Source organism: Hypanus sabinus, chromosome 19 (assembly GCF_030144855.1).
Source record: "Hypanus sabinus isolate sHypSab1 chromosome 19, sHypSab1.hap1, whole genome shotgun sequence".
Taxonomy (NCBI): domain Eukaryota; kingdom Metazoa; phylum Chordata; class Chondrichthyes; order Myliobatiformes; family Dasyatidae; genus Hypanus; species Hypanus sabinus.
The window spans coordinates 54,608,299-54,626,602 of record NC_082724.1 but is presented as its reverse complement, the minus strand read 5'-3'; the positions used below and the strand labels follow the sequence as shown (position 1 = coordinate 54,626,602).

The window sequence follows — 18,304 nt, the reverse complement described above, 5'->3', positions numbered from 1 at the left end:
ATAAGGCTCTGGAGAGTGGTGGGATGTAACAGGGGGATAGGAACTGTAGGGTGAATGATAAAGCTCTGGAGAATGGTGGGTTGTAACAGGGAGATAGTACTTGTACAGTGAATGATAAGGCTCTGGAGAGTGGTGGGATGTTACAGGGGGATAGGACCTGTAGAGTGAATGATAAGGCTCTGGAGAGTGGTATGTAACAGGGGGATAGGACCTGAAGAGTGAATGATAAGGCTCTGGAGAGTGGTATGTAACAGGGGGGTAGGACCTGTACAGTGAATGATAAGGCTCTGGAGAGTGGGATGAAACAGGGGGATAGGAACTGTACAGTGAGTGATAAGGCTCTGGAGAGCGGGATGTAACAGGGGGATAGGACCTGCAGAGTGAAAGATAAGGCTCTGGAGAGTGGTATGTAACAGGCTGATAGGACCTCTAGAGCGAATGATAAGGCTCTGGAGAGTGGTATGTAACAGGCGGATAGGACCTGTAGAGTGAATGATAAGGCTCTGGAGAGTGGTATGTTACAGGCGGATAGGACCTGTAGAGTGAATGATAAGGCACTGGGCTGTGGGATGTAACAGGGGGATAGGACCTGTACAGTGAATGATAAGGCTCTGGAGATTGGGATGTAACAGGGGGATATGACATGTAAAGTGAATGATAAGGCTCTTGATATTGGGATGTAACCGGAGAATAGAACATGTACAGTGAAGGATAAGGCTCTGGAGAGTGGTATGTAACAGGGGGATAGGACATGCATAGTGAATGATAAGGCTCTGGAGAGTGGTATGTAACAGGGGGATAGGACCTGTGTAGTGAATTATAAGGTTCTGGAGAGTGGTATGTAACAGGCGGATAGGAACTGTAGAGTGAATGATAAGGCTCTGGAGAGTTGTTTGTAACGTGGGATAGGACCTGTATAGTGAATGATAATTCTCCGGTTTATGGGATGTAACAGGGCGATAGGACCTGTACAGTGAATGATAAGGCTCTGGAGTGTGGTGCGATGTAACAGGGGGATAGGACTTGTAGAGTGAATGATAAGGCTTTGGGGTGTGGGATGTAACGGGGGGATAGCATCTGTAGAGTGCATGGTAAAGCTCTGGAGTGTGGTGCGATGTAACAGGGGGATAGGACCTATAGAGAGAATGATAAGGCCCTGGAGAGTGGTATGTAACAGGGGGATAGGACATGCATAGTGAATGATAAGGCTCTGGAGAGTGGTATGTAACAGGGGGATAGGACCTGTGTAGTGAATTATAAGGTTCTGGAGAGTGGTATGTAACAGGCGGATAGGAACTGTAGAGTGAATGATAAGGCTCTGGAGAGTTGTTTGTAACGTGGGATAGGACCTGTATAGTGAATGATAATTCTCCGGTTTATGGGATGTAACAGGGCGATAGGACCTGTACAGTGAATGATAAGGCTCTGGAGTGTGGTGCGATGTAACAGGGGGATAGGACCTATAGAGAGAATGATAAGGCCCTGGAGAGTGGGATGTAACAGGGGGATAGGACTTGTAGAGTGAATGATAAGGCTTTGGGGTGTGGGATGTAACGGGGGGATAGGACCTGTAAAGTGAATGGTAAGGCTCTGGAGAGTGGGATGTAACAGGGGGCTAGGACCTGTAGAGTGAATGATAAGGCACTGGAGAGTGGGATGTAACAGGGGGATAGGACCTGTAAAGTGAATGGTAAGGCTCTGGAGAGTGGGATGTAACAGGGGGATAGGACCTGAACAGTGAATGATAAGGCTCTGGAGAGTGGTGGGATATTACAGGGGGATAGGACCTGTACAGTGAATGATAAGGCTCTGTAGAGTGGTGGGATGTAAAAGGGGGATAGGAGCTGTAGAGTGAATGATAAGGCTCTGAGGTGTGGGATGTAAATGGGGATAGGACCTGTAAAGTGAATGGTAAGGCTCTGGAGAGTGGGATGTAACAGGGGGATAGGACCTGTACAGTAAATGTTTAAGCTCTGGAGAGTTGGGATGGAACACGGGATCTGGAAGTGTCCGTTGCCGAAACAGCATCTAAAGTAGACCGGGTTTTGATGAAGATGTCTACCACGCTTGGCTTCATCATTCAGAACATTGAGGATAGGAGTTGGAAATTATTCATGCAAAGGCTATTTGTAATGAGCAGGCATAAATAATGGTTGAAGTGGGAACATTAGCAGCACTTAAACACCATTTAGATAAGCAGATGGAAATGGGAGTCTTAGAGGACCATATGCCAAAAGCAGGCAGATCAAATTAACTTACTGGCAACCATGGTCAGCATGGTCCAGTTTGGCCAAAGGGCCTCTTTCTAAGCTTTGTGACCCTATGATCAAGTTAAAGAAAAAGAAGCCTAACAAATTAAGAAATGTTTTAAGTAACACTGTACTATTAAAAAGGTCAAAAAAACAGGGGTCAAATAAACTACATTTACAATATATGGAAATAGCTTCATAATACATGCAGAAGTCTTTAAGGGACAAAGGAAAACAAGTCCCCTGAATCACATGTAGATAATCCAGATGCTGAAATACAAACAACAGCTGGAAGCCTTGGAAGCATTGAGCAGGTCCAGCTTCCCTAACGAGCAGAAATCCTCTTTCAGCTTCATCCCTCTTTTGCTCTGATTTGAGGTCAGAGTGCCACACACAAATGGTTCCCCACACTCCACAGCCTTACGCGGCAGAACCATCTCGGAGAGCTGAAGGGTGCAGTGTGCCAGAGTGTTCACTAGATGGAGGCACACACCAGCTAGCTCACCCCCACAACCCCCAACCACCACCCTCCTGAAAGAAAGGAAGGCTTGCAGAGATCCTTGTACAACATGGAAACCACTATGTCTATACGAACCATCAACTATATTGATCTCATTTAGCAGCACTGCAATGTCTTGGAGGATGTTTCCAAAAATGAGAGTGTCTAGGAATAGAGGGTACAGCCTCCGAACAGACGGACAAACCTTTAGAACAGAGATGAGGAAGAATTATTTTGAACCAGAGGGTGGTGAATCTGTGGAATTCATTGCTACAGACAGTTGAGGAGGCCAGATCAATGGGTTTATTGAAAGTGGAGGTTGATCGGTTCTTGATTGGTCAGGCTGTCAAAGGTTATGGGGAGAAGGAAGGAGAAGGGGATTGAGAGGGTTAATAAATCAGCGATGATTGAATGATGTAGCAGATTCAATAGGCTGAATGGCCTCATTTTGCTCTGCTTCTTATGGTCCATGCTTGTCTATTTCTTAACTAGTTTCAACAATCTCTACCTTTACAGGAAGTACAAACTAGAACCCAACCATTATCTTGGTGAAAATGTACTTTCTCATGTCCCCTTTGAACTTCCTTACCCTAAACTCATGCCCTCTATCTCTGTTTCAATGAAAGCTGCTCGCGCCTGGCTCGTCTGAAGATACTGAGGTTATCTCTGGTAGCCAGGGTTGTAGTGTGGTCAGTGCTGCACCCACAGGGGTCCACACGCCATTCTGGTGATGATGACCACACACCCTCAGTGTTTGATCGGTGATGTTCAGGGATGAATACGAGGGGAAATAGTTACCAATCTTCCGTGAAGTAGTCTGTTGAAAATTGTTTGAGCGATCAGATGGGTCTCAGCTTAACAGATACAAGACAAGAAATGGTGCCTTGGCCAGTGCAGCTTTTCCACTGTGTGGACATTGGATTTGGCCTCATGACACAGGTGAGGATAGATGACCACAGTGTCAGGTCCTTCTTCACTGGGGATTTGAAAAGAGTCCAGCACAAGCCAGAGTACTCCCACTGTGATAACGGGTGGGCAGAATGTGGGTGAAGTTCAACTCCAACCTGATCTACATCACATCACCTGTCACTGCCTATCACACTCCACATCTCTTACCACCTCTCACCTCCCATCAACTCACCTTCAGTCCTGGGAGGGGTGTGTGGGACAGTGTGTCTCACTGGGACCAGTGTGTGGGATGGTGTATCACATTGTGACAGGAGTGTTTAAGACAGTGTGATGCATTGGGACTGGGACCAGTGTGTGGAATGGTTTGTTTCACTGGGGTGGGTGCATGTGACAGTGTGTAACACTGGCTTGTGTACCATAGGTTGAAGGAGCTGTGAATTTGAACAACTGAGTGACTCTAATGTCAGCTCTCCCACAGCTGAAGTGTACCCATGACTTGTACTGTACAATCTGGCGTGGACACCAGAAATCCCTGTACTGCTCGGACAATGCCCTTCCTGTGGTAACTCTGCGGAGGGTGCAGGCAGCTGTCCCCTGCTCCTAGAGTCTGCAGTAACAGACTCCCCCCACCCTTCAACAGAGTGGTGGTACCTGACGTACCATCATCGCTGGTGTGGGGCTCCGTTCCATTGTCGTGGTCCACCTCGTCGATGGTCCCCGGCTCACTGTGGGGGCTGTCACTGCAAAAGAGGACAAAAGTGTTAGCCAGGCTCACTTGGGGCTCACGAAGGCCAGGGACAACCTGCTTCGGCAGTCTACATGGTGGGGGGGGTGCAGATCCGGGTATTAACGGAACTCTATAGAGGCAGTGGCGTCAGAGGGAGGTGAGGTTAATGAAGTCTGTCTGAGCTAGCTCACTTTCTCATGGGAGATGGGAGTGCATCAGGAACAAATCAAAAGCCAATTGTCTGGAATGGGGATGCCTGCATGTGATGGTCTCTGTCCTGAGCTCTGCCCCATCGTGTGGAGTTTGTGACTCCAATTCCTTACTCCTGGAGCTTCCTGCATGCAGAGAATGAGGATTCCACACCAGACCATCCATCAAGGCAATGCCATGTAACACTGATCCACAGAACTGAGGGTCTCATACTGACTGCCCCATCTGTCAGAAGCTGGAGATGTAAGAGTAATTGGAAACTTAGCAATTTGAGATAAAGACAGAAGATGTTGGGAGGTACACAGCAAATCTGATGGAGGTTCATTGCCCAGAAGCTTTATGACAGTTTCAGATAAGGAAATGAGGCTCTTTAAGGTGTGGGTCAATACTTGGAGTATTGAGAGCAATTTTGCACCCTTTATCTAAGGGAGGATGTGCAAGTGTTGGAGAGGATCCCAAGGAAGTTCATGACAATGATCCCGGGAATGAAAGGGTGAATGTATGAGGAGTGTTTGTCAGTTCTAGACATTTACTTGCTGGATTTGAGAAGATCGAGGGGGATCTCACTGAAACTTATCAAATATTGAAGGGCCTAGAATCTGAATCTGAACCAGGTTTGTCACTGGCATGTGTAATGAAATTTGTTAACTTAGCTGCAGCAGTTCAATGCAATACACAATATAGAAGAAAAATAAATAAATCAATAACTATATGTATATTGGAGATTAAAAATCATGCAAAAACAGAAATTAAATATATTGAAAAAGTGAGGTAGTGTTCATGGATCCAATGACCATTTAGGAATTGGATGGCAGAGGGGAAGAAGCTGTTCCTGAATCGCTGAGTGTGTTCCTCAGGCTTCTGTAGATGTGGAGAAGATGTTTCCTGTAGTGCGGGCACTGTGTAGGATCATCCCTTTAGAACAGAGATGAGGAGGAATTAATTGCCACAAGCTGCTGTGGGGGCCAAGTTTGGATATATTTAACGCGGAGGTCGATAGGTTCTCCATTAGTGAGGGTGTCAAAGTTTATGAGGAGAAGGTAGGAGAATAGGGTTGAGATTGACAATTAATCAGCCATGATGGAATGCTGGAGCAGACTCGATGGGTCTAATTCTGCCCCTATGTCGTAAGATTTCTCTCTTTACAGACGCTGTCAGACCTGCCGCGTATCTGTGATCAGTCTGCATGTGACTCCATCAGGGAAAGGACTGACAGACCAGTCAGTGACGAGAGGTGAGCATCAGGCTGGGATGCTTAGATGAATGTCAGCGCAGTGATGGCAGGGGAACAAGGGTAACAGCCACAGGCTGAGTCTCTGAGTGTGGGTGGCAGCCATTTCCTACCAGTATTCCTCGCCTCCAGCCATACACTTCTCGTACATCGGCCCGTCCAGCTCCTTGTGGCTGGGGAAGATGCCCTCGTGGTTCACGATGATGCTTTTGATCACCTCGTTGACATGGGCTTGGCAGGAGACAGGGTCCTGTCCCTCAGGGATCGGCATCAAGGTTGGGCCGAAACAGATGGCCAGGTTGTAGGGGTCCATCATGTTTTCGTCGCTGTACTGGGAGAGGCTGGAAAACAAGAGACCCAACAGTACCGTCACCCAACAGCAGTCCTGCCTCCCCCGTGCATGCCAAGCCACCAGAGCCCCACAGAGGGCACCTGTCCTGCGCAACAGTGTTCCTTCCACACTCGGACCCTGGATGGGTCAGCCAGTCTGAGGTCCTGCCACTGATCGAGCACTTTGGCGCCCTTTCATGGTGTCTGTGGTGGACTGGACAAGGCTGAGCTCCGAAGTTGAACGGCCTGCCCACACTTCTTCCTTTTTACAAAAATACTTTTATTACAAATTACACTCTACAGCACTACAAAACACAGAGACAATAACAGTGGCTAACAGAGTTACAATATAAACTAAATTAAATTAAAATGTTCCCATCCCTAAAAAGAATGGCATTTATGGTGTCCAAAGGTCCTGGAAAACCTCCATGGTACCTGGGGGCACCGCATGTTCCCTCTGCACAGTTACCCGGGCAACACCGCCAGCCAGTCTGCCCAGGCGGAACCACTTCCAGGAGCCACATGTAGCCTATCTTTGCCAGCCCCAGGAGTAAGCCTACTAGGACATCTTCACCCCTCCTTGCTCCCTGCTCTACTGGATGATCAGATATAAAACGGGTGGGGCTAAAATGCAATCAGAAGGCGAGAAGCAGCCCCCACTGATATGTGAAAGGGTGCAGCAGCCTGGCACATTGTAGGAGAGGCGGGCATCTCATGGGAGCCACCAGCACAGTGGTGGTCAAGGCGTCTGCACACCCCACAGTGTGGGAGCAGACTCTTTGGACCATTTACACTCGACTCTCACCACCATCAACTCTGCTCACACTCACCTGCATCCAAGGGGTATTTCACCCACCGGCCATATGGGAGGAATGTTGAGCACCCGGGGGTGGGGTGGGGGAGCCACACTGTCACAGGGAAACCGTGCAAACTCCACACAGACAGTGTCCGGGGTCAGTATGAACCCGGATCTCTGATCGCCTGAGGCGTTGGCTCTCCCAGCTGCACCTTTGTGCCCCCCCAAACTTCGGAACCCGCGGCCCGGCAGCAGAAGAAGAAACGGTGGTGGTCGAAGGAGGAAGGGAGTGACGTTCAGCATCCAAGGAGTGTGAGACGGAAAAATGGAAACGCACTCACTGGTTGAGGAAGGCGAACAGGTATCTCATCACGATAATGACGGTTCGCGAGAGCGTCACAATGATCTGCTGGATGTGGTGGATCCTCTCCACAACGCTGTCGATCTCTGTGGGATGAAGAAGAGGGGAAAGCTTGAGGTGTTTCTCTCTGCCATCCCTCTCTCACGGTGCCAGAGGGAATCTGTGCGCACAGTCACATTGCTTTGTCCTGTAGGTGCCAGTTACAACATGGGTAGTGGTTTAAAGTGCTGTTACATTGAGTCACAGGTCACTACAGGCCATTCAGCCCTTCCACCCTGGGCCAAACTTTAATTCTGCTAGTCCCATCAACACGCACCTCGGCCATACCCCTCCCATCCATATACTTATCGAAACCTCTCTTAAAAATTCCAGATGAATCCCCATCCACCAGTTCCACTGGCCACTTGTTCCACACTCTCACTGCTGTCTGAGTGAAGATCCTCCTCAGATTCCCCTTAAGTATTGCACTTTCCACCCTTAACCTATGACCTCAAATTCTAGTTTCAGTTTCAGCCAACATCAGTGGCAAAAGCCTGCTCGCATTAACCTTATCTATACTCCTCATAATTTTGATACTTCTATCAAATCTTTCCTCATTCTCCAATGCTTTAGAGAATAAAGTTCTAATCTATTCAACTTTTCCCTATAACGCTGATCCTCAAGCCCCAGCGACATCCTTTTTAAATGTTCTCCGCATTCTTTCAATCCGATATCTTTCCTGTAGTTTGGTGACCAGAACTGTACACAATGCTCCAAATTAGGTCTCAGCACTGTCTTATACAACTTCAACATAACATGATTATCATTTCAGTTTAAGTCAACAGAGTGAACAAACGTAGGGATATAAACCTCCTACACAAACTAGAGCGGCAACATTTCATAATCTGCCTGCTCAACCACAGCCCACCGACATGAACATTGAGCCTTCCCAATTTTAGTTAAACCCCCTCCCCCCGGTGTTTCTTCACCCTCTCCCCCCTCGCTCTCTCTTTACGACCCTCCTCCAATCTTCCCCATTCACAACCCCAGCCCCCCCTTTATCCATTTTTTGTCCCTCCTGTTCATATACATCCAGTTCGCACTAAGTTCAGCCTCACCCTTCCTTATCAGATTCTGGTTCCACCTGCCATTCACCTCTCCTCTGTTGGTTTCTATCTGGAACTCGCCGCCAGAGGAGGAGGTAGGAGCAAATCAAGTTGCCATCTTTAAGAGACTTATGCACAGATACTTAAATAGGTATGGCATAGGACTTTCTTCCCTGCAGCGTAGGAGAATGAGCGGAGATCTGATATGCGTAGATATGTAAAATACAAACAGGCTTTTTCCAATGAGGTTGGTTGAGACTCTACAACTAGAGATTATAGGTTAAGGGTGACAGGTTAAGGGGACCTTCTTCACTCAGAGGGTGGTGGGAGTGTGGAGAGAGCTGCCAGAGAAGGTGCTGGATGCAGCTTTGGTTGCAACATTTCAGAGAGGTGTGGATGGGAGGGGTATGGAGGACCAGGGTCCAGGTACGGGTTAACGCGTTGAGGCAGAATATTAGTTCAGCACGGTAGATGGGCCCAAGGGCCTGTTTTTGTGCAGTACGACTCGAGGACTCAGAAAGCAGTGTATGTTTCTGGGGAATCAATATTGTTCAGGAGGGATAAAGAACAGGCAGATGAGTAGATGGATAAAATGGGGCTCCCCATGGGGCACATGAACCACTTTAAACCGGCAAGTAGCCTGTTAATGCTGGGTAACGTTCCATTTCACTCTGCCTTCCGATGAGTGGCTGAACCTTGTGCACACTCAAGCAGTGAGACAAGCCTGCAATCTGTTCAGAGCCTGCTCCTCAAACGACACAATGGCCTGATTGTGTCTGAGCTCCACTCGGACAATCAGAACAAAACTCACAGGCTTATAACTGAAGGGCACACATGTCTGCTGCATACTGATGGCTCAATCTCCCATCTGCTTTATGACCTTCCCATTCTCTGAAGCTCTGCTCTCGTCGGGTCCTCCTTTGCCTCCACGTTGCACCACCCTTTCAATACCAAGTGTTCTCCTTTGTGTAGCGAGGACTGTTATCCTCCCTTGGGATCTCGACGGGGGTTGCTCTCTGGAACGGCGGCTGTCTCTCTCTCTCGTGTAGAGGAGGCAGTGTTAGCGAATGAGTCACTGTGAGGGAAGCCGGTGGTAACTAGGCAGCAGACTGCATATCCACACAAATCCGCAGAAGACAGTGGTGACTCGAACGTAAATTGGTTTATTATTGGGACATGTACCGAGGTAGATTGAAAAACTTTGTTTGACATGCTATACATAAAGATCATTTCATCACAGTGAGGTTGTAGAAAGGAAAACGGAATGCAGAATTGACTGTTACAGTTATGGGAAAGCACAGTGCAATGTTTTGACAAAGTAGATTGTGCAGGTCAGGAGCACGGCAGGAAAACCTGCCCCCCACCGACTCTGTTGTGAATCAGCAGCACAAAGTCTCCTCCCACCCCAGGCATTCTCCGTCATCACCCCTTCCAACAGAAACTGACGACATGTTGTACCAGCTTCTACCCCTCAGCTACGGGACCATTGAATGGTTCCCTATACAATAAGATGAATTCTTGACCTCACATTCTACCTCGTTTTGATCCTGCACATTACTGTTTACCTGCATTCCACTTCCTCTGTTGCTGCCACACTTTGTGCTAGTGTTTCTATTGCTCCTGTGTTACCGTATTCTACCTCAATGCACGGTGTAATGATTTGATCTGTATGAACAGTGTGCAAGATAAACTTTTCACTGTTATCTCAGTATTTGTGACGGTTATAAACCAATTCCAATTCCCAAAGGGGAACACAAGGCTCACCTGCTCGTGGTTCTTCACTCAGAGCATGGACAGGGAAGAGGCTTCACTGGGGACTAACGAAGATGAGGTGCATCACCCTCAATTTACGAGCCATGTGTACAGTCCTCCATGTACATAAACATCTGGTTCCCTGGCCCAGCTCTACATCATTAATGATCTGATGCCCACCTTGGAATTAGAGTCACCTCAGACCACAGACCCAATTTTAGTCTCAAGGAAAGCTACTGAGACAATGAAATGTAAAACCAGGCAAAGCGTAAACTGAGGATCCAACCTTCCCCACTGATATCAGACGCTTGAAGTACCTCTTACAAGCCAAAGGTGAACTCTTGTTGTGACCCCGGCAATTTACTTATCTGCCAACACTGCACTTCCTCTGTAATTGTGTCCTCCATTCTACTGTTACACTGAGTATCTACCACACTGTTCTCTATAACTTCTGCCAACTACACCAGAATCCCGCCACAAACCTCATCTTCACTCCCCCCGCCACTCTCCACTCTCTGCAGGGATTGCTCTCCAAAGACTCCCTTGCCACTCATTCTTCCCAACTGATCTTCCTCCTGTGACTTATCTCTGCAAGCATGGAAAGTGCTTAACCTACCCCATCAGCTCCTTCCTCACCACCATTCAGGGCCCCAAACTGTCCTTACAGGTGAGGTGACACTTTGACCCGAGACATCTGTTGTATCTGGTGCTCCTGATACCACCTCCTCTGCATCGGTGAGACCCGACGTTGAATGGGTTTGTCAAGCACCATCGTTTCATCTCCCGCAAAAGACAGGATCTCCTGGTGGCCACCCATTTCATTTGATGCCTATCCATAGCCTCCTCTATTGCCATGGCCACATTCAGGTTGGAGGAGCAGCACCTCACATTCTGTCTGGGTAGCCTCTAATATGGAGGCATGGACATCGATTTCTCCAACTTCCCAAATCTCTCCCCCCCCACTTCCCCCTTCTCTAATTTTCCATTTCCTACCTGGCTCCCCTCTCACACTTACTCCTCATCTGCTCATCACCTCCTTCTTCCTTACTTCCCGTGGTCCACTCTTCTCTCCTCTAAGATTCCCTCTTCTTCAGACCCTTACCTTGTCCAAAGTTCAAAAGTTCATACTTCAAAGTAAATTTATTATCAACGTACATATACGTCACCATATATAGCTCTGAACTTCATTTTCTTGAGGGCATTCACAGTAAATGTAAAAGACACAATAAAAGCACCTATCTCCTTCCAGCTTTTCACTTCATCCCCCCCCCCCCCACCTGGTTTTACCTATCACCTACGGGCTTGAACTCCTTCCCTTCCCCTCACCTTCGTATTCTGGCATCTGCCCTATTTCTTTCGAGTCCTGATGAAGGGTCTCAGCCCAAAACTTCAACTGTTTATTCCCCTCCATAGACGCTGCCTGGCCTGCTGATTCTCCCCAGCATTTTGAGTTTGTTGCTCTGGATTTCCAGCGTCTGCAGAACCTCTTGTGTTTCCGTTATTGTTTTCCTTCCCAACTACCATGACGTGCTGAAGTGCGGAATGAACTATGGGGATGGCATGTAAACAAAAGCTTTACACTGTCTGAGATTAATGAACTGAATACCAGTCTGGCAAGCTTCCAGGGTACGTGGATAGAAAAGGAAGATGGATGTTACACACACACCTGGATGTGAGACGGCCATTCCTGGCCGCCAACAAAGATGAAGTACAGCCAGCACTGGGGCAAGCATCCACCCCCAGCCGACTCTACTTCTACTCTGTTACTCTACTCCTTGGGTTTTAGACCAAGACAGAACTTTATTCAAACATAAAAGAGCCTAAGAGAGCTGGACAGGGTAGACATCGGTATGATCCCACTAGGGGGAATGCCTCAAACAAGAGGACATGGTTACAAAGTAAGGGGCTGGTCATTTAAAAGAGAAATTTCTTCTCACAAAAGCTGGTGAATCTGTGCAATCGTCTGCCCCGAGGGTGCTGGAGGATGAATCATTAAATATATTTAAGGAGGAGATACAAGGTCTTAAAAGAGCAAGAAATTAAGGCTTATGAGAAACTGACACAGACATTTATTGCATGGCTATACTACATAGTATGTAAATACCATGAAAATAAGCCTTTTTGCAACCAGGAGAAGCACAAATTAGCATAAATGTGAACTGATATAAAATATAACTTACATAGAGCGGTACAGCACAGTAAAGGATCTTCAGCAAATGATGTTGCGCTAACCTTTTAACCAAGAGTAAGATCAAACTAATCTTTGCCTTCCACACAGCCCTCAATTTTTCTGTCATTTATGTGTCTATCCAAGAGGTTCCAAAACACCCCTAATGTATCTGTCTCTACTGGCAGGGCATTCAACACGCTCACCACTTTCACCTCTGATAACCCCTCTATACTTTCCTCTAATCATCTTAGAACTTTCTCCCTTTATATTAGCCATTTCCCCTCTGGGAAAAAGTCCCTGGGTATACACTGAACCTGTGCCCTTATCGTCTTATACACCACTGTCGTCATCTCTCATCCTCCTTCGCTCCTAAAAGCCCGAGCTTGCTCAGCCTTCCCTCATGCTCTCTAATCCAGGCAGCATCCTGGTAAATCTCCTCGGCACCTTCTCTAAAGCTTCCACATCCTTCCTATAACGAAGCAACCAGAACTGAACACAATACTCCAAATGTGGTCTAACCAGGGTTTAATAGAGCTGCAACATTACCTTGCGGCTCTTGAACTCAATCCCTTGTGTTTGTATCTGTGTGAAATAAACAGCAAAATGAACATAAGAACGCTCATGCAGGATTGAGAGAACGAAAAGAGATTTAGCTGAAGCTAGTGCTAACTGTGGCTTGCTTAGACCAGCCATGACCACACAGGATCGAGGAGCCGAATGGCTGCTAGCTTCTGGATTTCTTGCAGCTTCATCTGCCAGGTACACACTGCCGTGGAAGAGAGCCCATGTGAAAGCAAAGTGTGAATGAGAACATCGGAGCCTACTTACTGATGGAGCACATCAGATCCAGGAATCTCTCCTTGGGGAAGAGTGGATTTTCCAGGCCTCGGAAGTACAGCTTCAGGACGCCGGCTACCGAGTTGATGTCATGTTCGTTGTGGTTGTCCACAAGAGGATCTTCCCCTGGTTTGAAAGGGAAAGGCTTTGTGAGTCCAGGAACATAATGAAAGCTGTCATTCATGGACAATTGTAACAAAGGTAAGTGAGATCTGATCCAAGACGTGACAAGGAAGTTCACATCTCTATTAACCTGAACTAACATGTCAATACAAATCCACTGTCCTTCTCTCCTGGCCTGGAAGCCTTTGACCTGGCAGATGAGGGTTATCCCTGGTGTGGCCCATTTCTGCAGGGTGCAGTCAGGATCTGACACAGGAGAGGGTCCGGGACATTAAAGAGCCAGGGGCAAATCTGATGATCTTGGATGGTTAATACACAAAAGATTGCAGATGATGGTATCTGGAGCAACAAACAACCTGCTGGAGGAACTTTCCCTTAATTCTTCTCCTCCCTCTAGCCGCCCCACAACCTCTCGTTCCACACAGTTCACCTACAGTTCCTCAGCAGGTCAAGCAGCACCTACAGAGAGGAATAAATGGTCGACACTTTGGCCTGAGTCCCTTTATCAGGACCAAAGCATCAACCGTTTATTTCCCTCCATAGACCTGCTGAGTCTCTTCAAGATTTTGTGTGTTACTCTGGATTTCCAGCAGCTGCAGAATGTCTTGTGTTTATGACTTACAGTTCCTGCTCCCTCATCCCTACTCCCATTTGCTTTAGGTTCCATCTGCCATTCACCTCTCCCCCAGTGGTTCCTATTGTTAACTTCAGTTATCAGAGTCCAGCGCATTTCCCTGCAACCTTCACTCTCCCCTCTCCCCACCTGTCTCCAACCTTCACTCTCCCCTCTAACTACCTTCTTCCATCTACCTCAGTTTCTTCCCTCTCTTTTGCTGTCTGCCTCCATCCATCACCTACCTGCCAACGTCTCTCAGCTCCACCCATGCTCCCCTCCTCTACCTGTCACCATCTGCCTGTTATTTTACAGCCCTCTTCACTCAAACAATCATCCTGGACTCCTGGATCACCACACACCTTCTCCCCATCTCCACTCTCGGTCTGGGTTTCAACCCAAAATGCGGACAGCTCCTTCTCCCCGACAGATGCTGCTCAAATTGCTAAGTTCCTCCAATAATAGAATATAGACAATAACAGCACAGTACAGGCCCTTTGGCCCACAATGTTGTGCTGGCCTTTTAACCTACTCTAAGGTCAATCTAACCCTTCCCTCCTAAATAACCTCTATTTTTCTATCATCCATGTGCCTATTTAAGAGTTTTTTAAATGTCCCTATGTAACTGCCTCTACCACCCCTCCTGGCAGAACAACCTACTCTGGGTAAATAAAAACTTACCTCTGTCATTCCAGCCCCCCCACCACCTATTCTTTCTACTAACCATTTTAAAACTGTGCCCCCTTGTAGTTCCGTCTTGGGAGAAAGTCTCTGGCTATCCACTCAATCGATGTCTCTCATCATCTTATACACCTCGATCAGGTCACCTCTCATCCTCCTTTGCTCCGAAGAGAAAAGCCCTATTATGCTCAACCTATCCTCATAAGGCATGAAGACATGTTCTCTAACCCAGGAATCCTCCTGGGGTAAGTCTCCTCTGCACCCTCTCTAAATCTCCACCGTTCATATAATGACACACCTGGAACAATACAATATTTCAAGTGTGGTGTAACCAGAGTGTTATGGAGTTGCATCAATACCTTATGACTTGAACTCAGTCCCCTGCTAATGAAGGCCAGCGTACCATACACTTTCTTAACAACCCTATCAACTTGCACAACAACTCTGACGGATCAATCTGCAAGGACTCCACAATTCCTATAGGTTCCTCCACACTGTTAAGGATCTGCTCACTAACCCTGTATTCTGCCTCCAACTTCAACTTCCCAAAGTGAGTGACAATTTGTTGGGTTGAACTTCGTCTGCCACTTCTCTGCCAGTTCTGCATGCAGCATTGTACGCGGAATAGCTGCCCTCTCCAGCACCCTCTACCATACGTCTACGGCCCACAGCTCAGTGGAACGGGGAAGCTGGATCAGTAAGTGTAATCTGGATGAAGCCGTTCCAGGTTTTGAGGAAAAGGATCCTGTCAGTGACGTGAGGTTTGCTTATGTTTGCTGATCCTAATGCACATGTGTTGAGAGTAAAGAACATTATTCATGGTTGGTGATTGGCCTGGACTTACTGGCCCAAGAACATTAAGCATGTCCTTGTTGACTGACCCTCACCAATTCTTATCGAAGAGCGTGCTATCCAGATACAACTCAGCTCGGAATGGCTCTGCACGTGACCACAAAAAACCTGCACAGCGCAGCACATCATGGAAAGCATCCTCCCCTTTGTGGACTCTATCGACATATCTCACTGTCACAGTAAAGGAGCCAACATAGTCAAATACCCCTCCCAACCCAGGCATTCTCTCTCCCGCTACTCTCCTATCGGACAGAAGATACCAACATCTGGAAGCATTGTCATCAGATTCAAGGATAGCTTTATCTGTTTTATAAGACTATTGATTGGACCTCTTGTATAAGATGGACTTTTGAGCTCACAATATGCCTCATCATGGCCTTGAACATGACTGTCTGCTTGCACTTCACTTTCCCTGTAACTGTGATCTGCTGTTACTTTTTCCTTGTTCCACCTCGACGCACTGACCTGTAGGGACAGCATGCAAGCAAAGTTTTTCATTGCATCTTGGTACGTGTGACAATAATCATCTCTCTATGACTTTGACTCTAAACTAATGGCCCCAGCCTGCAGGAAAATGGGCCATGGACCTCTTGAGTATGTGTGGGTTGATACAGGAGATCACAAGGAGGGGCAAGTTCTAATTCACTTCTCATTCAATCTCCCAAGGGGTTACTCAAAGTGAGAGAGTCATTGAATAATTTGTCTAGAACTAATATGCCAACAAAAAACAAACACTCATTAAAACTCTATTAAGGTGTGCCATTTCCCATCATGTCAGGTAATGAGCCATACAAGAAGCTTTACCTCTAAACTGTTGGTGTCAGTTCTCCACTTACGTTCAAAGAGTCATTGAATGTTATGGCACAGAAACAGGTCCTTTGACCCATCTAGTCTGATGGATCATGGAAAAATGGTTCTGGAGGGTGATGTTTCATTGAGCATGACAACACATACTGAACTGTTAATCTGACTATTCGCATGGACCTGCACTTGGACCATAACCCTCTGTACCATTCCCAACTATGTACTTATCCAAACTTCTCTTAAATGTTGGAATCAAACCTGCATCCATCACTTCCACTGGCTCTCACCACCCTCTGAGTGAAGAAGTTTCCCTTCATGGTCCCGTTAAACATTTCACCTTTCACCCTTAACCCATGACCTGTAGTCCTATTCTCATCCAACCTCAGAGGAAAAAGCCAGCTTGCGTTTATCCGATCTATACACCTCATAATTTTGGACACCTCTTTCGAATCTGCTCTCATTCTCCTGCACTAGGGAATAAAGTCCCACCCTTTTCAACCTTACCCTGTAACTCAGGTCCTTGCGTTCTGGCAACATCCTTGTAACCTTTCTCTGTACTCTTTCAAGTTTTCTCTGCAGTCTTTCAGCAGCACACCATGGACCCTGTTACACTTCCCCCCTCTACCTTGATTATGTCTGGAGTGGATGAATCTCAGAGTTGAATACTGACAATAAATATACTTTGAACTTGGATTTGGTGCACAGATTAGAATCAAAGTGACAGAGGCAGAGAGCAAAATAAACACTGACTTTATCGTAACTTAGAGAAATCCACAAATGTGCAGCACACTAAAGCACCTTGGAAATAAATCACGGATCTAAACTTATTCCTGAATTACTTGATTATAATTGTATAGAGCAGCATATGGGTATACAGGCCCTTCGGCCCAACCAGTGTGTGCCGACCACTGCCCACCCAGCCAGTTCCAAGTTCCCTCTAAGCTCTGTCCCTCCATGTACCTATCAAAGTGCTCCTTAAATGATACTATTGTACCTGCATCAACCATTTATTCTGGTAGATCATTCCTTCTACCCATCAGATGTTGCATGAAAACGTTGCCCCTGAGGTCCCTCTCACTAAACCTACTCCCCTACCCTGGGGAAAAGACTGTTATCTTACACTTTATCCAGCCTCTCATAATTTTAAGCACTTCTGTAAGGTCAGCCCTCGTTCCTCTGCATTACAAGGATTAAAGACCCAGCCCGGCCAACCTGTGAATCCAAAAAGACCTCGTTGGAGTTTGAGTTTAAAACTGAGCTTATTGGTGTTCAGGTCAAACTAAAGGAACTCTTACAAAAACAAATGATAGAGGGGAAGAACAACACAAATTGGGAAAACCATCAATTATCTCATAGCAACACACACACACACACAAATGCTGGAGGAAGTCAGCAGGTCAGGCAGTATCTATGGAGAGGAATAACCAGTCAATGTTTTGGACCAAGACCCTTCATCAGGACTTGAAAAGAAGGGGGAAGAAACCAGATTAAGAAAGTTTGGGGGGTGTGGGGAAGGAGTACATGCTGGTAGATGATAGGTGAGGGGGAAGGTGAGTAAGTGAGAAAGGGTCACAGAATCAGGCTATTTTGGCCTATCATGTAGCAGCTCAGAGCAATGCATTTCCCAGCTGATTTTCCACAATCTGTCCCATCAATTTACTCTAGATTCGACCTTTTAATCACCAACTCAGGAAAATGCAAAGCAGCCAAATAATCCAGTAACACACACAACACACTGGAGGAACTCAGCAGTTCGGGTAGCATCCGTGGAAATGAACAGCCAACTTTTCAGGCTGTGACCCTTCATCCAGTAACCTGCATGTTATTGGGATGTGGGAGGAAATTGGAACACCAGTCTGTCTCAGGGAAAATGTACTAACTCCACACACAGGCGGCACCCAGAATCAGGATTGGTCCCAGGTCTCTGGAGCTGAGAGTCCTCCAGAGATCTGATGTGGGCTCTATCTGTTGTGACACTGTGGAACGGACACAAAGAACGCACATAAATAGAGGTGAAAGTTCAGAGGGAAAAAGAAACAGAAGCTCAGAGAAAAAGGGAGAAAGGATGCAATGGA

At 46.9% G+C, this 18,304-nt stretch overlaps 1 protein-coding gene across 1 annotated transcript in view; it reads right to left on the bottom strand.

Moving 5' to 3' along the window:
- The window catches only part of LOC132377932 (SLIT-ROBO Rho GTPase-activating protein 3), a 304,499-nt gene that overhangs the window by 53,599 nt on the left and 232,596 nt on the right, over positions 1-18,304 (bottom strand). Inside the window, exons 15-18 of the mRNA XM_059944422.1 lie at positions 13,148-13,282; positions 7,293-7,398; positions 5,939-6,166; positions 4,318-4,397 (exon numbers count right to left, since the gene is read on the bottom strand). Of these exons, the coding sequence (XP_059800405.1) occupies positions 4,318-4,397; positions 5,939-6,166; positions 7,293-7,398; positions 13,148-13,282 (549 nt within the window). The remainder of the gene's footprint in view (positions 1-4,317; positions 4,398-5,938; positions 6,167-7,292; positions 7,399-13,147; positions 13,283-18,304) is intronic.